Genomic DNA, 25,353 nt, shown 5'->3' with positions numbered 1-25,353 from the left:
TCCAGCACTTTGTTTTTTTTCTCAAGATCCCAACATCTGTAGTTTCTTGTGTCTCTATATTTAGCCGAGTTTATTCCTGAAATGTTATTGATCTGGCAGATTACTAATGAAATTTGTGTATTTTGCAGCATTGCTGAAATGTAGGAGGGGGCAGTGGGTTTTTATTTCACCCATATTTACAATGTATGACCTATTAACTTGTGTTTTTCAATATCATCCAGGATGTTTGGGAGGATTTCCATATTTGATTGCTGGGAAGTATGTCCAAGATTTTGGTGTGGTTGAAGAAGATTGCTTTCCTTACACAGGAAACGATAGTCCTTGCATCATGAAGAGCTCTTGCTACCACTACTACACTCCTCAGTATTATTATGTTGGTGGGTTTTATGGTGCTTGCAACGAAGCAGCAATGAAAGTGGAGCTGCTTAAAAATGGCCCTGTATCTGTTGCTTTTGAAGTTCACAGTGACTTTATGAATTATCACGGAGGAATCTATCACTACACAGGGTTGGGTGATCAGTTCAACCCCTTTGAGCTTACTAATCATGCAGTGTTGCTTGTGGGCTATGGCAGGGATCCACAAACAAAGGAAAAATATTGGATTGTAAAGAACAGCTGGGGTAGTAGTTGGGGAGAAGATGGTTACTTCCTCATCCGTCGTGGCTCTGATGAATGTGCAATTGAAAGCATAGCTGTTGCAGCTATCCCAATCCCAAAACTTTAGAGGAATAAACATGTTTGCTAAAAGCCAAATTGCAAAAATGGTAATGAAATTTGATTTTTCATTTCTGATGCTTTCAAAATTATCTGAATCTTAAATATGGCCTTGAAAAAGCTTTGGCTTTCAAAAATGTTCTAATTTGCACACTCAAGGTTATCTCAAGGTTAGATGTTAATGTTGATAAAATGCTTTGAATCAACAACTTTGTTTTGAATCTGAGTGCAATGCTTTAGCTTTATGGAATTCAATATCATTTTATAGTGAATGGTATGTTATCCAAATTACTTTTAAACTTTCTTAATATGGCAGTACACTAAAGGGTGGATATAGGCTTTCAAATTATTTTTTTATTCCAAAAAGTTTTTTTCATAATCTGTGAATTGAGACACAATTGTCAAAACACCTTGTACTTGTATAAGTACAAGTTGTTTAATCTCTGCAGTATATGTTGAAAATAATTTAAATTATCATTTACATGCATGTTATCACCTTAAAATTAAATGAGCTGAAAATAGCTAATTGTGGAACAAATTATGATATTCAAAATTATAAAAAATATTGCCTTAAATCACTGATCCAAATAATTTCCACTTCTGGCTTTTAATAGGATGCATTTAGTATGGATGCATCTGCATTTATTTAAATTTGTCAATGCCACTTTTTAAAAAGGACTTGTATAGTTTTCTATCAATTTTGAAGTCTGTATTAGGCTTTTTTTTAAATATAGCATGGGTCATGGTAACAGGATGTTTTTTGAAGTTACTTATGATCTTATAACTTGCTGGACAAGAGTCTGAATGTATACATGTAAAGACTTGATATCCCATGTATGTACACGGTTTTTTTTGCAATTTGTGGTCATCAATGATGCTTGAATATTTTGCCAAAGGTTTCTTATTAAAATCTGATCATTACCCGGTGATAAAGCATTATGTTCATTGTCAAGTCTTCTGACCTTGTTGGGATAATTGAAGTGATTGTCCCTTGTTGTTGCTTTTCTAACTGGTGTCATTTGAGTAGTCTCCTCCAGGAATGAGCAGTTTAAAGCCGGAATCCATTTTGTTTTAAAAGGAGACACGCAGTGCTGGAGAAACTCAGCGGGTAAGGTAGCATCTCTGGAGAGCATGGATAGGTGACATTTTGGTTCAGGACCCTTCTTCACCTGGGGTTAGGAGAAATAGATCAGCCATGATTGAATGGTGGAGTAGACTTGATGGGCCAAATGGCCTAATTCTGCTCCTATCCATGTACTCCAGAGATGCTACCTGTCCTGCTGAGTTACTCCAACACTTTGTGTCCTGTTTCGTAAACCAGCATCTGCAGTTCCTTGTTTCTACATTATGTCATTTGTTATGTTTATTTCATTGTGCAATTAATAAGAGCTGCAGATATCTCTGTTAGTGCCTGTGGTTGCAGTTTGTGGAAGGACTGTTGTGCTTTCTGAGAAGGCTTGTCAAATATGTTTGTGCACTTTAGGTAATGGTTGCTGCAAAAAAAACCTTTGTTAGGCAGATCCATTGGAGCTTCCTTCATGCACTTTCTTTTTGTTTTAATTTATCAAACTTTGCATTTAACACAATTGACAACATTAATTCAATTTCACAACCATTTGTTTTCCCTTCGTTGAATATTTTAACTTTTTTAGATGTTATTTGTTCACTTGCAAATTCACCCAAATTTTGGGATGGGCTGTCAAAATACTGTGAAGAGCCAGCAGATGTCAGTGCACTTATTTGCTACAGGTTAAAGGCTGGAGTAAAATTTCAATTTGGGCCATTCGCAATTCCTTCAACTTTTTAGAAGCTTTCTCATTCCATTACTGGTAAGATTGGTGTTGTGACACCACAGCAACAGAGTACAGAAATGTTGTATTGAGGTCAGCTGAAGGGCATTAAGGAAATGTGATGAATTAGGCTGCAGATGTTAGTCAGCACATGAAAATGATTACAGTTCAACTTCAACAGATCGCAAATTCCAATATTTTTCTGGATTGTGATTCCCTGTTCATCTTCCGCTGATCCATTCTCTTTCTTGCCATCTCCCTCCACTGGGTTGCTTCTTTTCAACCCATGCTGTAGTGTTTCAATCCCTGTTCCTTCTGATATTCTCTCTGATCCTTCATGAAGAAGCCTTGGATTTATCCTCTTTGTTTCCCAACCTAATGGATTCTGAGCCAAGTATGATGTTAAGCTGTTATTCCATTGACGCCTCACCCATTTTTTACCCAGAACAGTAGAACACAAGAATAAGCCCTTCGGCCCACAATGTGCTGAACATGATGCCGACCAACTCTTATCCAACTTCACGTAATCCATATCCCTCCATTCCTTGCAGATTCATATGCCTATCCAAAAATGTATTAAATGCCTCTATCATGTCTGCCTCAGCCATCCCTGGCAGCATGTTCCAGGCACTCACCACTCTGTGTAAACAAAAACTTGCCCTGCACATCTTTAAAATGTTTCCACCTCTCACCGCAAAGCTACGCCCTCTAGTATTTGACTTTTTTCTTTTAGCAGGATGCTTTCGCTTCTTCTTGCGTTTGAGGCAGCAGGATTATGTAACGCCCTCCAGGTGCTGTAGCCAGTGCAATGTGCTGTTGTCAAGGGCCGTGAGGTCTACCCCTCCACCAGGAGGACGGAGGACAGTGCAGTCGAAAATGACGTGCTGCGCTGTTTGCTGGTCTGCTCCACACACGCAGGCTGCTGATGATGCACGTTGGCGTTGAACCGGCCGACCCCTGTGCAGAGCCGGTTCAGGGCGACCCACTCGTTACGGGGCATGACCGAGCCGGGTGGGGCTGTGGTGTTCGGTGCGACAGTGAATTGAGTAGGTCGCGATGTCTGTTCCCAGCTGGTTCTCCATGCTCCTAGTATGTTGAAACCGGAGCCACAGAGGGTCGCTGCATGACGGGAGAAAGGGTGACGAGATGACAGGCGTTGAGGTCCCAGTTGCTGTGAATCCTGGGCGAGGTGGTGCAAAGGATGTTTGGCGTTCGATGGGGCCTTGCACACAAGCCTATGTGTGAAGAACTCTGCGAAGCTTGGCGGGTGATCACTCAACCCTAAAAATTCTAGTAGGTCATTTTAGCACCATTTTAGTAAGCAGATTCTGTGTGCTTGACTAGGCAGTGTTCACAACTCTGTGATTTCTTTGTATATAAAATGTTTGCAAACAATTATGTTTGTTCAACTTCTTGGATAAGTTGACAGTTGACATTTATACCTATTTCTTGAAGAGTTGCTGCTTTGTGATCTTTAAACTTTGGATGTTACTGATTGAATATTTGCACTAGAGATCCACTCTGTCAGGCCAATTTATCATATTTAAGGAGCTGTTCTTCTTTGCTTTATAGACAATAGACAATAGACAATAGGTGCAGGAGTAGGCCATTCAGCCCTTCGAGCCAGCACCGCCATTCAATGCGATCATGGCTGATCACTCTCAATCAGTACCCCGTTCCTGCCTTCTCCCCATACCCCCTCACTCCGCTATCCTTAAGAGCTCTATCCAGCTCTCTCTTGAAAGCATCCAACGAACTGGCCTCCACTGCCTTCTGAGGCAGAGAATTCCACACCTTCACCACCCTCTGACTGAAAAAGTTCTTCCTCATCTCCGTTCTAAATGGCCTACCCCTTATTCTCAAACTGTGGCCCCTTGTTCTGGACTCCCCCAACATTGGGAACATGTTATCTGCCTCTAATGTGTCCAATCCCCTAATTATCTTATATGTTTCAATAAGATCCCCCCTCATCCTTCTAAATTCCAGTGTATACAAGCCCAATCGCTCCAGCCTTTCAACATACGACAGTCCCGCCATTCCGGGAATCAACCTAGTGAACCTACGCTGCACGCCCTCCATAGCAAGAACATCCTTCCTCAAATTTGGAGACCAAAACTGCACACAGTACTCCAGGTGCGGTCTCACCAGGGCCCGGTACAACTGTAGAAGGACCTCTTTGCTCCTATACTCAACTCCTCTTGTTACGAAGGCCAACATTCCATTGGCTTTCTTCACTGCCTGCTGAACCTGCATGCTTCCTTTCATTGACTGATGCACTAGGACACCCAGATCTCGTTGAACTCCCCCTCCTCCTAACTTGACACCATTCAGATAATAATCTGCCTTTCTATTCTTACTTCCAAAGTGAATAACCTCACACTTATCTACATTAAACTGCATCTGCCATGTATCCGCCCACTCACACAACCTGTCCAAGTCACCCTGCAGCCTTATTGCATCTTCCTCACAATTCACACTACCCCCCAACTTAGTATCATCTGCAAATTTGCTAATGGTACTTTTAATCCCTTCGTCTAAGTCATTAATGTATATCGTAAATAGCTGGGGTCCCAGCACCGAACCTTGCGGTACCCCACTGGTCACTGCCTGCCATTCCGAAAGGGACCCATTTATCCCCACTCTTTGCTTTCTGTCTGTCAACCAATTTTCTATCCATGTCAGTACCCTACCCCCAATACCATGTGCCCTAATTTTGCCCACTAATCTCCTATGTGGGACCTTGTCGAAGGCTTTCTGAAAGTCGAGGTACACCACATCCACTGACTCTCCCTTGTCAATTTTCCTAGTTACATCCTCAAAAAATTCCAGAAGATTTGTCAAGCATGATTTCCCCTTCGTAAATCCATGCTGACTCGGAATGATCCCGTTACTGCTATCCAAATGCTCAGCAATTTCGTCTTTTATAATTGACTCCAGCATCTTCCCCACCACTGATGTCAGACTAACTGGTCTATAATTACCCGTTTTCTCTCTCCCTCCTTTCTTAAAAAGTGGGATAACATTTGCTATCCTCCAATCCACAGGAACTGATCCTGAATCTATAGAACATTGAAAAATGATCTCCAATGCTTCCACTATTTCTAGAGCCACCTCCTTAAGTACTCTGGGATGCAGACCATCAGGCCCTGGGGATTTATCAACCTTCAGTCCCATCAGTCTACCCAAAACCATTTCCTGCCTAATGTGGATTTCCTTCAGTTCCTCCATCACCCTTGGTTCTCCGGCCCCTAGAACATTTGGGAGATTGTGTGTATCTTCCTCAGTGAAGACAGATCCAAAGTAACGGTTTAACTCGTCTGCCATTTCTTTGTTCCCCATAATAAATTCCCCTGCTTCTGTCTTCAAGGGACCCACATTTGCCTTGACTATTTTTTTCCTCTTCACGTACCTAAAAAAACTTTTGCTATCCTCCTTTATATTATTGGCTAGTTTACCCTCGTACCTCATCTTTTCTCCCCGTATTGCCTTTTTAGTTAACTTTTGTTGCTCTTTAAAAGAGTCCCAATCCTCTGTCTTCCCACTCTTCTTTGCTATGTTATACTTCCTCTCCTTAATTTTTATGCTGTCCCTGACTTCCCTTGTCAGCCACAGGTGTCTCTTACTCCCCTTAGAGTCTTTCCACCTCTTTGGAATAAATTGATCCTGCAACCTCTGCATTATTCCCAGGAATACCTGCCATTGCTGTTCTACCGTCTTCCCTGCTAGGGCCTCCTTCCAATCAATTTTGGCCAGCTCCCGCCTCATGCCTCTGTAATCCCCTTTGCTATACTGTAATACCGACACTTCCGATTTTCCCTTCTGCCTTTCCATTTGCAGAGTAAAACTTATCATGTTGTGATCACTGCCTCCTAATGGCTCTTTTACCTCTAGTCCCCTTATCAGATCAGGATCATTACACAACACTAAATCCAGAATTGCCTTCTCCCTGGTAGGCTCCAGTACAAGCTGTTCTAAGAATCCATCTCGAAGGCACTCTACAAACTCTCTTTCCTGGGGTCCATTTCCAACCTGATTTTCCCAGTCTACCTGCATGTTGAAATCTCCCATAACCACCGTAGCATTACATTTTTGACACGCCAATTTTATCTCCTGATTCAACTTGCACCCTATGTCGAGGCTACTGTTTGGGGGCCTATAGATAACTCCCATTAGGGTCTTTTTACCCTTACAATTTCTCATTTCTATCCATACTGATTCAACATCTCCTGATTCTATGTCACTCCTTGTTAATTTTAATTTCACCACCACGAGCTGTATCTCTTTTATTTATAAAAGTCATGGAAGCAGAGATTATGTGTTTGCCATCAATAGTACTCTACTGTATCCACAATATAATTGAAAATACATTTAACTTTATACTTAGAGCCAAGAAAATTTGAATTGATGAATTGATTAGTTAAAAAACCCTTGACCACCACTAAAATGACCAATGCTGCCTGACATGGTACAGAAGGATGAATCCAATTCAAATAGACACAGTGGTGGAGTAAATCACTGGGTCCGGCAGCATCTCTAGAGAAAAAGGATGGGTGATGTTTCAGGTTTGGACCCTTCTTCAGACAAGGGGGGGAAGGTGAAGAGCAGGTATAAATCAGGACCTGATCTTTTCATAGGTTAGCAGATATGCGAAACAGTGCAACCCTGTGTATCTCGCACACAAAATGATGTAAATCTTACCACGAATGACAGAAATAAAAAGTGGTATCCTTAGTAATGAAGTTCATTTTTGAATAATTTAAAATTGAGGGGGTTGTTGCAATATACTGCTAACCCACAAATGTGTCGTTATGAGATATTCACATTTGAAAAATCCATAAATCACAAAAAAAACAAGAAGGTGACTTTGTTATTTGACCAACTTATCGGTTGAATTTAAATATGATTTTTTTACAGGTTGTAGGGTAGTGGGTAAGGATCGTGTTAATACATGTAACTCATTTTTCACAAAAGTGAGGGTTAGCACTATATTGCTACCTCCCCCTCAATTATATGTTAAATTCAAACCTAAACTATTGTAGCAATGTACATTATTCATGTCTAAAGCTAGCACTTCTGTATCAGTGTAGGTATGTAGGCATTACATTTTATTATACTAATATAGAATGAAAAAATAGCTTGACATATGTTCATAGTTATTTTATTCACAATGTTCACTGATTTTATATATGTATGTGTGTGTATATATGTATATGTGTGTATGTGTATACACATATATATATGTGTGTGTGTGTGTATATATATATATATATATATAAAATCAGTCATGCACACACTCAGCACATGGTTCTCCCCATCATGATCACTGTTCTCTCACATTTCATTAGGGCCTACCCATACATATTCGCAATCAGTGACATCAAACTTATTTCCAGAAATCCTAATATTGTGAATAAAATAACTAATATGTGTGCGTGTGTGTGTACGTGTGTGTGTACGTACGTGTGTATGCGTGTACGTACGTGTGCCCGGGTACATGTGTGTGCTTGTGTATGTATATGTGTATATATTTATATGTGTGTGTGCATGTACATACACATTTACATATATATATATACACATACACACACACACACACACACACACACACACACACACACACACACACACATATATATAAATATATATATATATATATGAGACAGATTGAAAGAAAACGGTTGCTAAACAAATCATTAGAGGAAATCACAAGAAAGATACTCGATATATATGTGTGGAGATGTGTATATGTATGTATATGTATGCTTGTGTATATGTATATATATATATGGGGGTGTACATGTGTGTGTGTATATATATATATATATGTATGTGTATATGTGTGTATGTATGTGTGTGTTTATGCATACATGTGTGTATGTATATATGTGTGTGTATGTATGTGTGTATGTATATATGTGTGTGTATGTGTATATATATATATATATGTGTGTGTGTGTGTATATGTGTACATGTATAACTCTGATACCAGAAATAATACATTGCTAAGGTATAATACAGCAATAAGAGCCAAGTGTCAAAATTTCAAAATTATGTTTGTTTGTTTAATTTCTTGGTAAATTAAAGGACTGCCAGAGGCCAATCCTTCGGTAGTTCTTTGACTCGGTAGAAGGAAGGACCTGTTTCCATGCTACATGATTCTATGAACATTATAAAAACAGTGTGGTGTGGAAAATCACAGGAGGGTTTCTGGATCTGCTGTAAATGCAGCCTTATCTGTTTCTTCGTCTTAAATCACCTGTGGGATTCGGTTCAGGGTGAAATTGGTTAAACTCAACAATATGGAAATAGTCTGAATTTTGATGAAAAGGCGAAAAGAAAAGATCACTTTGGACCTTGAGTCCTCGTGCATCACAGGGATGCACTCGTTTTGTTATATATAAAATTGTCACCCAATTCAGCACAGCAATCTGCCATCCTTACTAACATAAAATTCCCCAAATATTGATTGTGTCATTAAAGCTAGCTAGTTTGATCTAAACAAGTAAAAATATTACGAAAATGTAGAATTCTTTGATAAATATCATCTCTATAAACATTTCTGCAGGATTTTCCTGCTGGATTTGATATTAGAGTATTACTGTGAATCAGTGATGCAGTCAATTCTTGCAGCTGTCTAAAAGACTACACAAAGATGTTTGTAATTGCCTTAAATCCTGACGAATGATTTAAAAACTGTCCTATTCTTTCCCCTTCTTGCGTATACATTCAGAAGTGTGCACATTAAACCTGCAAATATTCAGAAGGAAAGTATAAATGTTATGCATTAAAGCAGCACTCAATTTTGTCCAACTGAATTACATTCAGTCAACAGGATCCTTTGGGTGAGGAATTCTGCACATGTAATGACTGTTTATATTCTATCTGAACGTATAACAAATAGAATTTGGGAAAGATAAGTAATTTCAATCACTCTATAGCAGATGTTCTGGAGCAGCAGAATTGGCAGCTTTGATCGTGTGGCTTGTTTAATAGTGTACGGTGGTTTTCATTTTGCATTAAAATAAAAGTAACATTGTAATGCAAGATCTTGTCTTCCTGCAGAACCCTGAGCTGCAGGATCGCTTGGGTCTTCTGTCTAGCATTTTGAAAGTGGAATAAAAAGGCAATGCAATGCCAAGCCATATTTAAAAGTTAAACAGATCTATTTTTTTTTAAACTATTAAATCAAATTCTCCTACTTGTGGTCTATTTACCTATTAGACAATAGACAATAGACAATAGACAATAGGTGCAGGAGTAGGCCATTCAGCCCTTCGAGCCAGCACCGCCATTCAATGCGATCATGGCTGATCACTATCAATCAGTACCCCGTTCCTGCCTTCTCCCCATACCCCCTCACTCCGCTATCCTTAAGAGCTCTATCCAGCTCTCTCTTGAAAGCATCCAACGAACTGGCCTCCACTGCCTTCTGAGGCAGAGAATTCCACACCTTCACCACCCTCTGACTGAAAAAGTTCTTCCTCATCTCCGTTCTAAATGGCCTACCCCTTATTCTCAAACTGTGGCCCCTTGTTCTGGACTCCCCCAACATTGGGAACATGTTATCTGCCTCTAATGTGTCCAATCCCCTAATTATCTTATATGTTTCAATAAGATCCCCCCTCATCCTTCTAAATTCCAGTGTATACAAGCCCAATCGCTCCAGCCTTTCAACATACGACAGTCCCGCCATTCCGGGAATTAATCTAGTGAACCTACGCTGCACGCCCTCCATAGCAAGAATATCCTTCCTCAAATTTGGAGACCAAAACTGCACACAGTACTCCAGGTGTCCCCTATTGGGGCACGAATGCAAAGCTGAGGATCTCGCAGGGAACAATGATATTGCTAAGAGTTGTGTTCGGTTTTGGCTGAAACAATATCTAGGATGCTTGGGCACGATATGAAGAAGACTTGTGGTCCAAAAAAACTTCACATTTTGGTAGCTCAGAATATGGTTTGTTACGTTGCTACTGGAACTGTTAACTGTTTCTATGACCTTACTTTAGAGCCTGAGGTACTGAATTTACAATCACTTGTTTGAAAACTCCCAACTCTGTTGCTCTTTTTGATCGATTGATTGGCATGATTAAAACATGGAAACAGGCCCTTCGGCCCACTGAGTCCATGCCGACCATTGATCACCTGTTCACGAAACAAAACAAAATGCTGGAGTCGCTTAGCAGGTCAAGCAGCATCTGTGGAGAACATTGATAGATGACTTTTTGCACCAGGACCCTTCTTCAGACACCCTTTCACATGAGTTCTATGTTATCCCACTTTCACATCCTCTCCCTCCACACAATTTACAGAGGTAAATTAGCCTACAAACCCATACATATATGGGATGTAGGAGGAATGCGGAGCACGTAGAGAAATCCCACACGGTAACAGGGAGAACGTGCAACCTCCACACAGACAGCACCAAAGGTCAGGATCAAACCCAGGTCTCTGCCACAGTGAGGCAGCAGATCTTACCAGCTGTGGGGCTCTACTGCCCTGTATTGTAAACAAAGTGAACCCTTGGGTTTTGCTAGGTTCTTGAAAGAAACTCTATTAACTGTTGGTGACAGTAACAATATACAAAATTCTCAGTATTCATAAAGACATCAGGTCAAGTTGCTCTGCTGCGTCAATTGAATGAATGTATTGGTATTTGGAAAAACTAACTAAGGAATATAAATAGATCCAGCCTCATAAAATTACATTTACATTTATCTGCTATTTCACTATATGAAAAGTGAAGCGATAGTCTTTGCACAACTGTCTTCATATATGTGTAATGCATGGAATACAATGCACTATTGATGTATTTTACCATAGCATAATGTTGAAGCCATAATTCAAATGATTATCTTTTGAGTTTTTGTTTTTCGCTCATTAATTATACTATCATTAATTAAGTTAGCCAAACCCAGCCTATGTTAATAAATTGTAAAATGTGACACTGCTGTAATTTTCATACGACTGTCCTTATAATAAAAATGATGAAGTTGCAATAAATAATCTAACATGAAATTGCCACGGTTTTTATAATTATCCAGTTCCCTTCCTCTCAGTATATGGGAGCATTACTTGCAGGATCAATACCATTTGCAATGGAGAGGCAATGGGTGAATGGAGCAAAAGTGGCATATTACATCAGACCTGCCTATTGAAAGTATAGAAATAATACATTGGCTCCGAAGGGTTTCCGCAAGTTAATGGCTACTCTCAATAGCTCCTTAATTAACTTGAGTGCTTCCCAAATCTTTTGATTTAAATGTACAAGCTGTCTTATTTTCTGTGTTTAATAGTAATGTGGAATGAAACTTCCTCACTGGATGTATATACATGGTAATTCCAATGAGTCAGTTCAACATCTCCCAACTCTTTGTCGCTGATCACCAGTTTATTTTACATTCCGGCCCACTAATCCTTTCCAATATCCTGTCACAATGTGCAGTTCATTTTCGTTTTGGAGCAGAATTAGGCCATTCGGCCCGGCAAGTCTACTCCGCCATTCAATCATGGTTGCTCTATCGCTCCCTCCTAACCCCATTCTCCTGCCTTCTCCCCATAACCTCTGACACCTGACTAATCAAGAACCTAGCTATCTCTGCCTTAAATATCCACTGACTGCTTTCACAGCCTTCTGTGGCAAATAATTCTACAGATTCACCACCCTCTGACTAAAGAGGGTATTAAAGGATTACAGTTATTAACATATGAGTTAAATTTGGATTGATCAGACAAAGAATATGAGTTGATTAGAAACATTGACATTGTAAAAGGTGTTTTTTTAGGAGAGAACCGTGGAAGGAAACTGGGTGGGTTAAGCCACTGAAGTGAAAAATCATGGAAAATAAATGACCATGGGTACAATTTCTATTGGATTGCAACCAGCTTTCTACAGGAGACAATGTAAGTTGGAAGGTTTTTGGTTATTATAAATTACAATTTCTGAAGTTGGGGCACTAATCGGGTTAGTTGGGACTTGTAGTATCAGTATTTGAATAACTGGCGGAGGAAATTGATCATATCTTTGTTATCATCTCTCAGGAACAATCCTTAAGGATTTAAATTGCCGATCTATACTTGGTGGCATCAAACTAAGTTAGGAAAGTACAGCCATTAACTACGCTGCAATTTTTAAGTGTCCACTTTCCGAGAAGATGATGTTCTCATAGAACTGACTGAGAAAACAATGGAGGCAAAAATATTAATTCAGATATGACATTTGGTCATTATAAATTCCGGGAGCAGAGCAAGGACGCCCGTTGGCTGAGAAGAAAAGTAAGTGTTAATTTAAGTGAGAAGTCAGGTAAATTGGACAATCAGGCAATTTAATTGGTGATATAAGCAAGACTTGCAAAAGGGTGCAGCCCGGTGAGGGAAGTGCCCGGTGAGGGAAGTGCGAGTCTTTGGCAAATTTGCAGATGATACTAAGCTGGGGGGGTAGTGTGAATTGTGAGGAAGATGCAATAAGGCTGCAGGGTGACTTGGACAGGTTGTGTGAGTGGGCGGATACATGGCAGATGCAGTTTAATGTAGATAAGTGTGAGGTTATTCACTTTGGAAGTAAGAATAGAAAGGCAGATTATTATCTGAATGGTGTCAAGTTAGGAGGAGGGGGAGTTCAACGAGATCTGTGTGTCCTAGTGCATCAGTCAATGAAAGGAAGCATGCAGGTACAGCAGGTAGTGAAGAAAGCCAATGGAATGTTGGCCTTCATAACAAGAGGAGTTGAGTATAGGAGCAAAGAGGTCCTTCTACAGTTGTACCGGGCCCTGGTGAGACCGCACCTGGAGTACTGTGTGCAGTTTTGGTCTCCAAATTTGAGGAAGGATATTCTTGCTATGGAGGGCGTGCAGCGTAGGTTCACTAGGTTAATTCCCGGAATGGCGGGACTGTCCTATGTTGAAAGGCTGGAGCAATTAGGCTTGTATACACTGGAATTTAGAAGGATGAGGGGGGATCTTATTGAAACATATAAGATAATTAGGGGATTGGGCACATTAGAGGCAGGAAACATGTTCCCAATGTTGGGGGAGTCCAGAACAAGGGGCCACAGTTTAAGAATAAGGGGTAGGCCATTTAGAACGGAGATGAGGAAGAACTTTTTCAGTCAGAGAATGGTGAAGGTGTGGAATTCTCTGCCTCAGAAGGCAGTGGAGGCCAGTTCGTTGGATGCTTTCAAGAGAGAGCTGGATAGAGCTCTTAATGATAGCGGAGTGAGGGGGTATGGGGAGAAGGCAGGAACGGGGTACTGATTGAGAGTGATCAGCCATGATCGCATTGAATGGCGGTGCTGGCTCGAAGGGCTGAATGGCCTACTCCTGCACCTATTGTCTATTGTCTATTGACATTGTTACAAAGCTGCCCCATTCTCTACTACCTGGAGGGTGTGGATAGGCGACGTTTTAGGTCGTTCCCTTCTTCGGACTGATCAGTCCGAGGAGGAGTCCCTGCCCGAAATATCGCTTGTCCATCCCCTCCATATATGCTGCCTGACCCACTGTTAATCCAGTATTTCATGTTTTGTTCGAGATTCCAGCATCTCCAATTCTTTGTGTCTCCCATCTCTCTTACGCTCACTCTTATGTCTCCACCTCGTTATTCCACTCATTGCTAACGCTGTCGAGTTTAAAGTCTGACTGAATAAGTCTCACGCATTGGGGCCGTACAAACCTTTAGATCTTCCGCTTAGTGAAAGAAAGTAAAACTTGAAAGGTCAACGTGATTGAGGGAAAACGACTGAACTGCAATCAAATGATCCCCATCCGCCAGAGAGCTGATCCTCCACCACATTCTCAGCATAGCTGCACGTCGGGATGATGAGGCCAGGACGGTCCGTGGCGTGAGAATGACTTGTGTGGTTGTGCATATATTCACGCTGGCAGAGCAAATCCCACTGCAAGCCTGGGCGAGGGTCCCTGTGACTTCCAGTCGCGGCTGCTGGTTTCACTTGAAGGGTTTTGTATGACCCTGCAGTTTCGAAAATGCAGAAAAGCCAGACTGAGCATCTCTATAAGATTTTAGTTGTCGGCGACCTGGGGGTGGGAAAGACCAGTATCATAAAACGTTACGTGCATCAAAACTTTTCCCAACATTATCGAGCTACCATAGGCGTGGATTTCGCTCTCAAAGTTATCCACTGGGATTCGGACACCGTGGTTCGGCTGCAGTTATGGGATATTGCCGGTAAGATTGTTTTCTAAACATACTGCAATTTTTAAAATTAAAAGTAATAAAAGTAACAATGAAGCAAAATGTTGCACAATGTAAAATACAATATGGCATCTATTAGGAGTTTTGTTACGCTTATATAAAATAGAATCGTGCTTTTATGCTGTTTTATTTACTTTTATCGAGTGATTTATGCCATACTTTTGCTTTCTCAACTAACAGTCTTTTCAATTCGCACATTAAGCATTTAGTTACAAGTCGTTTTATGTCTTTGTTTGGAAATGAACTCGCTGTCGTGTTCATCGCTCTGTGTTAAAGAGAAAAGTACAGTAGATAAACGCTCCCACCGGGATAGTTCATGTTGAAAATAATAAAAGATGTTCAGGAATAATTTCATTGTGAATTTATCATTCGGCGAACGAGCCACTGTGAACGCATCTAGTGAAACTACAGGCATGTATGTGATCCTTCTGTTGGTCCGAAGTTAGGGAACTATGTCAAATTATAATTGCAACGCCTCTGAAAGGTTCTCTGACTTTGCGACTTGAATTTCTCAAATGATCTTTGGTGACATGTTCTACCATGCCATGCATATACTTTTATTATCGCTGTTAGTTATCAAACATGAAAGGGTGCAGTGACCTCGCTCGCTGTCAGGAATGTTATGTATGAATCATGTGGCTTCCCATCATATGATCTCTTTCTGGAATCCGGCTTTCAGAATTCATGTGTAGTTGATTAGTTTGGAGATACAGCGTGGATGAGATAGGCCCTTCGGCCCACCGGGTCCATACCGACCCGTCCACACGAGTTGTTGTCCCACTTTCTCAACCACTCCCGGCACATTAGAGACAATTTACAGCGGCCAATTGACCTCTAAACCCGCACGTCTTTGGGATGGCGGAGGAAACACATGCAGTCACAGGGAGAACTTGCAAACACCACATGGGCAGCACCCAATAAATTCTGGCTATTTTAGCTACGTGCACATCCCAAAAAGGAATAAAAAAATAAACGTATTCAGTTTGCTTCATTTTCCTTAATTCCGTGGGTTTCGATCTAACGAACAAGTTTCCTGCCTGGCCTTTGTAAAATCCATGCATAACACTGATGATCGGGTTTGTGGCATCATCAGGCACGGGTTACTGATTGTGGATGATCAGCCATGATCACAATGAATGGCGGTATTTATTTCACAAAATGCTGGAGTAACTCAGCAGGTCAGGCAGCATCTCAGGAGAGAAGGAATGGGTGACGTTTCGGGTCGAGACCCTTCTTCAGGCTGATGTCAGGGGGGCTGGACAAAGGAAGGATATAGGTGGAGACAGGAAGACAGTGAGAGAACTGGGAAGGGGGAGGGGAAGAGAGGGACAGAGGAACTATCTAAAGTTAGAGAAGTCAATGTCCATGCCACTGGGCTGCAAGCTGCCCAGGTGAAATATGAGGTGCTGTTCCTCCAATTTCCGGTGGGACTCACTATGGTACTGGAGGAGGCCCATGACAGAAAGGTCAGAGTGGGAGGGGGAGTTGAAGTGCTCAGCCACCGGGAGATCAGGTTGGTTAAGGCGGACTGGGCGAAGGTGTTGAGCGAAACGATCGCCAAGCCTGCGTTTGGTTTCGCCGATGTAAATAAGGTGACATCTAGAGCAGCGGATGCAATAGATGAGGTTGGAGGAGGTGCAGGTGAACCTCTATCTCACCTGGAAAGACTGTTTGGATCCTTGGATGGAGTTGAGGGGGGAGGTAAAGTGACAGGTGTTGCATCTCCTGCGGTTGCAGGGGAAAGTGCCCGGGGGTGGGGTGGTTTGGGTAGGAAGGGACGAGTGGACCAGGGAGTTACGAAGGGAGCGGTCTCTGCGGAACGCAGAAAGGGGAGGGGATGAGAAGATGTGGCCAGTGGTGGGGTCCCGTTGTAGGTGACGGAAATGTTGGCGGATGATTTGTTGGATACGCTGGCTGGTGGAGTGGAAGGTGAGAATGAGGGGGATTCTGTCCTTGTTATGAATAGGGGGAGGGGGAGCAAGAGTGGAGCTGCGGGATGTGGAAGAGACCCTAGTGAGAGCCTCATCTATAATGGAAGAAGGGAAGCCCCGTTTCCTGAAGAATGAGGACCTCTGATGCCCTAGTGTGAAACACCTCATCCCGGGCACAGATGCGGCGTAGATGGAGGAATTGGGAGTAGGGGATAGACATTTTGCAGGAGACAGTGTGGGAACAAGTGTAGTCTAGATAGCTGTGCGAGTCAGTGGGTTTATAGTAGATGTCAGTCACTAGTCTGTCTCCTGTGATGGAGATGGTGAGGTCCAGAAACGTGAGGGAGATGTCGGAGATAGTCCAAGTATATTTAAGGGCAGGATGGAATGAATGGCGGTGCTGACTCAATGGGCCAAATGGCCTCCTCCTGCACCTATTTTCTATGTTTCTATCAAATAATTCTTTGAGCTAACGACGTGGAGTCTTTTATGATGTATTATTTGAAAAATATAGTTGAATAGTTCAGTAGTTTTTTTTTTTTTTGGCACATGTACTCAGATACAGTGAAATGTTTTGTTTTGCATACAGGTCAGTATAATCATCCCATGCATAAGCACAACCGTACATAAGTCAAAGAGTTCAACAATACTAGTGTAAAAAAACAGTAGATTTCTTCACAAATAATTGTCACGATTCTGACCCCATCTTGCAGCTTTCAAGTACGAAGCTTTTTAAAAAGTCTTATCTTGGCCTTAAAGCTCCATTGACTTGAGTTTTAGTTTTAGCGATACAGCGTGGAAACAGGCCCTTCGGCCCACTGAGTCTGCCCCGACCAGTGATCCCCGCACATTAACACTATCCTACACACACTAAGGACAATTTACACTTATACCAAGCCAATTAATTTACAAACCTGTACATCTTTGGAGTGTGGGAGGAAACTGAAGATCTCAGAGAAAACCCAAACGGTCACGGGAAGAACGTACAAACTCCGTACGAGAGCAGTCAGAGTCGAGATCGAACCCGAGTCTTCGGCGCTGCAAGTGCTGTAAGGCAGCAACTCTACCACTGTGCCACCGTGCCGGCTACACTGAATGTTTTGAGTCAAGGCTCTTCTTCAGTCTGTAGACTCCCTCCGCACATGCTGTCTGACCCGAGAACCCATCCAGCACTTTGTATTTTCTGTTGTCAGGATTTTAACCCAATTCTACTCGGTAAAACAGTTCCTGAACCTGCTCCCCTTTAAGCAGCTGGGCCTCTATTACCTGCCTCTTGCCAATCAAAATAGTTTGCACTCTTGACCAATTTAAAATGTTGTAAACAATGGAATTTCTAACAGTGCAGCACCAGTTCAGAGCTGCATTGCTAATCCTTTCTTGTCGCCATGCTAACTAAGCTACATTTGTGCTTTCGAATTCCCTCCTGTCCTTTCCAGAAGCTTGCTGCTGACATTTGGCATGGATTTATTTTTTGAATCAACTTGTAATTATACATGACCATATAAGCAAAATTGCCAAACTCCCTCTACTTTTTCCTCATTACTTCTCATGCCAAGAATATTATGAACCCTAAGCCCCATCTCTGATCATGCAACCTTATCATAATCCTATGTGGCAGGCAGTGTAAGCATGCAGCTTATTTACCTTATTAATTACAGCATAGACATCCACATATTTGCAATTTAATATACCCTTTGTCACGATCAGTACAAGCTGCAAGTGAAGTGGTCCCTATCACTGCAGCCTGCTGTAGTCAGAAGCAGAACATTGCTCCTTCATCTCTTGATTTGTAGTGATCATGGAGTTGGGTGCTATCTCAGCACATAACATACTTTGTAAGTTCAATTTTGAAAGCAGACAACCTGGGAAAGCACCACATTGATGCAGGAGATCCAATGAACTGGACCTCTCCACTTTGTCCTTGTTATCCATCTCTTTATGTTCCAACATCCATGACTTTGATCCTTCTTGGGCATTTGAAAACAATGAATGTGGAACGGTCACATTTTGTGCAAGTTTATATGACCTCACTTGGATAAATGGCATTGTCCCAAGGAACATTTAATTGATTTTACTGTCATGCAAAGAATAGGGGTGTAAACATTTTGATACATTTATCAATTTGCCTTTTGGTGTTTTATACACAATTTGTGAAACACATGAATCAAAGTTTACGGAGATGTCGTAAGCAGCATATGGCATTGAAAATAGGACAATATTGGTGGAAATATAAATTCTGAAATAAATCCGAGCTGACCATAGGCAATTTGAATTTAAACTGAATGTGAGTTCACATCAAAAAAAGACACATAGTGATGGAGTAACTCGGTCAGGCAGCATCTCTGGAGAACATGGGTCGGTGATGTTTCAGGTTGGAGCCCATGACCCTTCTGAATCTTTGTTCCCCAGCGAGGCTGCCTGACTCACTAAGTTACTCCAACACTTTGTGTCTTATTTTGTAAACCAGCATCTGAAGTTCCTTGTTTCTACATTCTGAGTTCTAATTTCTTCTTTTACATCTGACCCACCTCTACCTGATAACACAATAATGTTAAACATGCTATCCTCATGAATCCATACTAGATAAATCACCTAGACCTGCATAAAGGTAGACCCAAACTGAATGTTTTTGCTGACCTGAATCTGATGTGGCCAGGTATGCAGGCTCCATTGTGGAATATATCTGTGACATGGTACATAACAGGTAAATGTTTAGCATCCAAGTTCCTTGTTGTTTTCCAGTATTTCTCTCCTTTCAACACTGTAATTCTTTGCAAAATGTAAGTTTATGGGTTTAATTTAGTTGTACAATTGAATTCTCTTAGCCGTGTAGTATTAATTTACAGTGGCACAAGTATGTAGCTTTTAATCTTCAGGTATTTGGTTAAACAGCAGGAACTGGTTAAGTGTAGTCAGATGATTTGTGTTGAGAATGCATAACTTTGGCCCTAGTTAAAAGTACAGCATGATTATACGACAAGGTCATCAGGTGCTATTAGGCCATTTGGCCCATAAAGTCTGCTCTGCCATTCAATCATGGCTAATCTATCTCTCCCTCCAAACCTCATTCTCCTGCCTTCTCCCCATAACCCCATGGCACCTGTACTAATCAAGAATCTATCTATCTCTGCCTTAAAAATATCCATTGACTTGGCCTCCACAGCCTTCTGTGGCAAATAATTCCACAGATTTACATTTCTCTGACTGAAGAAATTCCTCCTCATCTCCTTTGTAAAGGAACATCCTTTAATTCTGAGGCTATGACCTCTGGTGGTAGACTCCCACTAGTGGAAACATCCTCTCCACATCCACCCTATCCAAGCCTATGTACACAGTGGTGAATAAGAGACTGAAGTGAAGGTTAAAGTGATGGTGACAGAGTTAAGTAAAGAAAGATGGGCATGGTTTGTGCAGATGTAGAATGTGGGATCCATTGCAACCACATCTTCAGCATGTATCTGCAACGTGAGCAACTGTGGCTCGGAAATGATGAGATGGAGAATGAGATTCAGACATTGCATTACATCAGAGGGGGGTGGGGGGGGGGGAGCAGGGAGATTCAAGCACGTTCCAGAGGCAATTACACTCCTTAGGTTATGTACTACAGATCTTATTAGTCAAGAAGATTAGGAAAGTCTAAGTACAAATGAGGGGCATGGAAATCCAGAAGGTTACTTTGCAGCAACTTCTGGGCTTGTATTTATCCAGTGCCAACAAATTTATGGCATTGATGTGAACCTAGCAGTAAAGGGAATGGTATAATTAAGGGTATAGATACTGCTCTTTGCAGTGCTGAATGTGAATTGCAAAGACTGATGTCTGCTCAGTACCATCTCTTTTGGGCTGGAGATTAACTTGGAGCTGGAGTGAAAAGATTGAATTGATTTGTTTCATGTGGGAACCATGGCATAGGTCCAAAAGGTTCAAGGGTATTTTATTGTCACGTGTACCAATTAAGGTACAGTGAAACTCGATTTACCATACAGTCATACTTAAAAAAGCAACAAGACACACAACTACATAAAAGTTAACTTAAACATCCACCATAGTAGATTCCCCAAATTCCTCACTGTGATGGAAGGAAACAGAAGGAAATTCTGCTGAAGGAATATAAGCAATCAAGAACCAAACTTTAAAAAAGAACCACAAAGGTGATAATCTCTCAATTACTGCCAGAGACACCACCTGCAAATTGGTGCTGGGTAGGTCAGATCAGGGAACTTAATGTGTGGTTTGAAGTTTGGTGTGGGAGAAATTGATTGGAGTTCATGGGGCACTAACAGCAGTACGAGGGAAAGGGGTGTTATTCCTTTGATTTGCCTTCATGTGAATCAGGCAAGAGTCCGCGCAAAAATGAATAATTAAGACAAGATATATAAAATAAAGACAATGGACTATTTAACAAAACAGTAGAGGATGACTTCTGGTAAGGTGAAATTTTGTAAAGTCTAGAGAAAGGATATAGTCATTATATAAGGCAGGAAAATGTATTGTCCACATTTTCGTGTCATGCATAAAATCAAACGAATAACACCCCCTTTCCCTAGTACTGCTGTTAGTGGCCTGTCAACTCCAATCAATTTCTCCCACACCAAACTTCAAACCACACATTAAGTTCCCTGACTGCACCAATTTATATTAGAGGGTATTAGTTACAAGGTGAGATTGGACAAACTGATGGTTTTCACTAGAATGCCAGAGATTGAGGAGAGGCCTGATAGAAGTATATCAAATTATGACTGGCTTAGATTGGTAGACAGTCAGAACCTTATTCCAAGGTTTAATTATCAAAGATGAGAGGGCACAGCTTTAAGGTAAAAGGGGCAAAGTTTAAAGGAGATGTGTGGGAGAAATGTATTACACAGAGGGTGGTGAATGCCTGAAACATATAAGAGGTGGTGAAGGATATGACCACATCGTTTAAGAGGCTTTTAGATAGGCACATAGATATGCAGAGAATAGATGGATACGGATCATGTGCAGGCAGATGAGATTAATTTATCTTGGTATCATGTTTGTCATGGACACTGAGTTGAAGGGCCTGTTCCTGTGCTGTACTTTTCTATGTTCAATGTTCTTCACATGTGTATATGTGTGCATACATATATTTTCACACACTGAACTTTTTTCCGCTCGTTTATTATATTGTTTACAGTGAACCATGTTTTCATATTCTCTTGTGCTGCTACAAGTAAGAATTTCATTGTTCTGCCTGGGACATATGTTCATTAACCTTTCCTTTAAAATAGATGGCTCTCTGCTAGCTTTGCCAGCAATGGCTGATTTACAGCAGGGAGCCAGATGCTAAACATACCTAGCCCCTCAGTTGAGATTGTCATCAGATACACCTTCATTGTAGCCAACTAGCAGTTCAATATGGAGCCATTGACTAGCTGTCAGCACTAATCTAGTCCATTGTCATGACATGCAGCATACGAATGCAGTCAGCATGTATGGACATAAAGTAAAAGAAAAACTATGAGTCAACAATGGTCGAAATACAATTGAATGGACTGATTCAACCTTTCATTTCAATGTCAATAAGTGTAACATGATGTATTCATGTAGTGCCTGTAACTTAGTGACATTTCCAGAGTTTCACTATCGAACAAGATACCATGCCAAGGCTTAGTGGAAAACTGTGGATGTTAGAAATCTGAAATAAATACTGAATATGGTGGAACCATCAGAAGGTCAAGCATTGTGTATGATAGAGAAGCAGAGTTAGTGTCCCAGGTACAGCACTTCATCAGGGATGGTTCTGATGAAGGATGTTGGATCCGGGACATTAACTCTCTTTCCCTTTTCATAGACACTGAGTGCTATTAGGACTTTCAGTATTTATAAGGCAGTATTAAGGCAAGTGTCCAACAAGAACTGGGTGATGTGTGATTTTCTTCAAGTCAACGTCAGCATGGATGGAAGGAGCACTGAAGAAGGCAGGAGTTTGGAGGAACCCACAAATCACGAGGTGATATTAGCAGCAGAAGGCGAGGTGAGGCAGCTCATAATTAAACAATGTTATGGAAGTGGAAATAGTGTGGCCTTCATGATGAACCTATCTGTGGTTTGTGGCTCATTTTAAGGTCTCAAATAATGTTAAAGTTGTGAACAATCTGAATCAGTTCTTGGCAGTTTCTAGTAGGGCAATCTAGGTGGAACCTCATGCTCAAACATGTGAGGTACTATGGATAATGGCTTCAGACTTGCCAATGTTAGGAACATTTCTGTTCATCAAACACTGGGTGTTGGATGAGTATTCTTACAATTTAGAGATACCAAATGCTTGAAAGAGATGTTGTTGGATTAGAGCTGGGTATTGTCAGCCTACCTGAGCCTATGTCCATATATAAATGGTTCAGTGGTACAATGGTACTTTGTTGTCACATGTACCGAGGTACAGTGAAATTCATTTTTATTTACAGTTCCATACTGGGATCACAATACATAATCACTTAGATACATCCCGGATACAGTAAAAGTGTATAGCAGTAGTACACTGAGTCAGTGTAGAGTCGCCAGAGTTGTTCTTGACCTGACCGTGAAAGCCCGAAGGAACACGTGTGTGCATGCATATGTATGTGTGTGTGCATGTGTCTGCATGTCTGTCTGTATCACACATTAGTCGCAGCAAGGAATACTTGGATCAATGTGTGTGGCCTGTCAATCTCTGATTGCCGTGATCACAATGAATGGCGGTGCTGGCTCAAAGGGCCAAATGGCCTCATTTTGCACCTATTTTCTGTTTCTATGTTTCTATTGTCTTGGGCAATGGCTGGGGGAAGGGTTCAGTCAGTGTATTGGACTAAGACAGTGATGTTGAATTCCATCTTGTTCACTTGGTGCTAAATCCACATCACTACAACAAACAAAATCAAAATAGTTGACAATTTGATCGCTGAACATTTAACATTGTGGCATCGTCCTTCCAGTGCCTTGGAATCCCCTGCAATCTCCAGTCCCAAAGCCATCCCTGAAAGTGCAGCTCCATGTTCCAAGTCTCACTGAGATGGGTGTGTCGTGTGCAGAGCCCTGGGAGTATGTGATATAAGCCGCACAGCTCTACAAAGTACATGGTGCAGCATTCTTTGTTCAATCATGCTGAGTGTACAAAGAATTAGTTATTTTTCTTATTTAATTTTCAGTCAGCTGCTACATCCACGAGTTTAAAATTTCTAACAGTGACAACACTGTTGTCTAACTTTCTGTCCTTGAGATGCAATAACGTTTCAAATTTTTCTTGTGTGGATTGGTGACTAGTTTGTGTTTTATGTTGCCCATCTTTTAATGATTTCGATAACTTTCATGGTTGGAAACAAAGGGGTTATTGATCATCATGTGATGGAGTTGCTCAGCTGATAAAACCATTCTCTAATCATGCAGCCCAAAGGGACTAAGAGCAACCAAGTTTATCGTTTGGAAATTAAATAAATAATGAATGCTGATGACGTGTATTCATTCAAATGGATCATCATTACCAATGACCAAACATCAGCAGATCAGTGTGTAGGAAGGAACTGCAGACGCTGTTTTGCACCAAAGATAGACAAAAAATGCTGAAGTAAATCTGCAGGTTAGACAGCATCCCTGGAGAAAAGGAATAGGTGACATTTTGTGAGTCTCAGTCTGAAGAGGGTTCTTGACCCGAAACGTCACTTTTTCCTTTTCTCCAGAGATGCTGTCCGACCCGCTGAGTTACTCCAGCATTTTGTGTCTGTCAGCAGATGAATGTTAGCTAAATATTGAAGTCAATTTGTGTCTTTGTCCATTAAGATATATGCAGAATTTAAATTTAAATGTATGCATTTCTGCAGAAAGTTTGATGATATGGGAACCAGTCTACTCTGCTCACTATTCCCTTGCTGGCCTTTTGAAACAGCTGTCAAGTTAGTTTGCCTGTTTTGTTTCTCTTGTTATTTAGCTATTTTTGCTTTAAAGTAAAAAGAAATTTACAACAAAATCAGCTTTCGCACATATTCATGCTTTCCGGGAGGAAGGGCTCGCGACGGGCGGCTCCAGCTCCAAGGTTCTTATGCATGGGCAACTTTAATTCTCACAGAACCAAGGCTCTCTTGCTTTCTGAAGGTCTGCTTGAGTATAAATGCATTTGTGAATTATGCACATCAATTTGGTTGAAATGGTTTCAAAGTGGCACATATTTTTCCTGGAACTGCATATATCTGTGAAAATAAGCATCATAAAATGGTGATCTACGCACTAAAATACTAAAATAGTCTAAAAATTCTTTGCACTGTGCTGTTGAACTAATATGCCTTCTGTCTATATTGAAATATCAATAATCCCACATTTAGGCACCTTCTTTCTTCTGCTGCAGGAGATGTAACACCTGTCCCTATCCCCTCCCTCGCCTCCATCCAGGGATCCCAGCAGTCCTTCCAGGTGAGACAGAGGTTCATGTGCACCTCCTCTCACCTCATCTACTGCATCCGGTGTGGCATCCTGTACGTTGGCGAGAGCAAGTGTAGACCTGGCGACTGTTTTGCTGAACACTTCTGCTTAGTCCGGAAAGGCCTCCTGGATCTCCCAGTTGATAACAATTTTAAATTGTCTTCCCATTCCCACACAGACCTTTCTGTTTTGGGTTTTCTCCATTGTCAAAGTGAGACCACGTACAAACTGGAGGAACAGCACCTCTTCTTCTGCTTAGGTGGCTTACAACCCAACGGTAACCCAACTAACCTCCCCTC

The 25,353-nt window shown here is 41.3% G+C and overlaps 2 protein-coding genes across 2 annotated transcripts in view; both read left to right on the top strand.

Moving 5' to 3' along the window:
• Window positions 1-1,664, top strand: part of ctsc (cathepsin C) — a 33,561-nt gene extending 31,897 nt beyond the window's left edge. The window contains exon 7 of the mRNA XM_078402683.1: window positions 222-1,664. Within this exon, the coding sequence (XP_078258809.1) occupies window positions 222-724 (503 nt within the window). The 3' untranslated portion in view covers window positions 725-1,664. The remainder of the gene's footprint in view (window positions 1-221) is intronic.
• Window positions 1,665-14,271: 12,607 nt separating this feature from the next.
• Window positions 14,272-25,353, top strand: part of LOC144595572 (ras-related protein Rab-38-like) — a 34,845-nt gene continuing 23,763 nt past the window's right edge. The window contains exon 1 of the mRNA XM_078403132.1: window positions 14,272-14,687. Coding sequence (XP_078259258.1) covers window positions 14,486-14,687 — 202 coding nt within the window. The 5' untranslated portion in view covers window positions 14,272-14,485. The remainder of the gene's footprint in view (window positions 14,688-25,353) is intronic.

The sequence above is a fragment of the Rhinoraja longicauda genome, chromosome 7 (assembly GCF_053455715.1).
Source record: "Rhinoraja longicauda isolate Sanriku21f chromosome 7, sRhiLon1.1, whole genome shotgun sequence".
Classification (NCBI taxonomy): Eukaryota; Metazoa; Chordata; class Chondrichthyes; order Rajiformes; family Arhynchobatidae; genus Rhinoraja; species Rhinoraja longicauda.
This window is presented reverse-complemented; position numbering and strand designations above follow the sequence as displayed.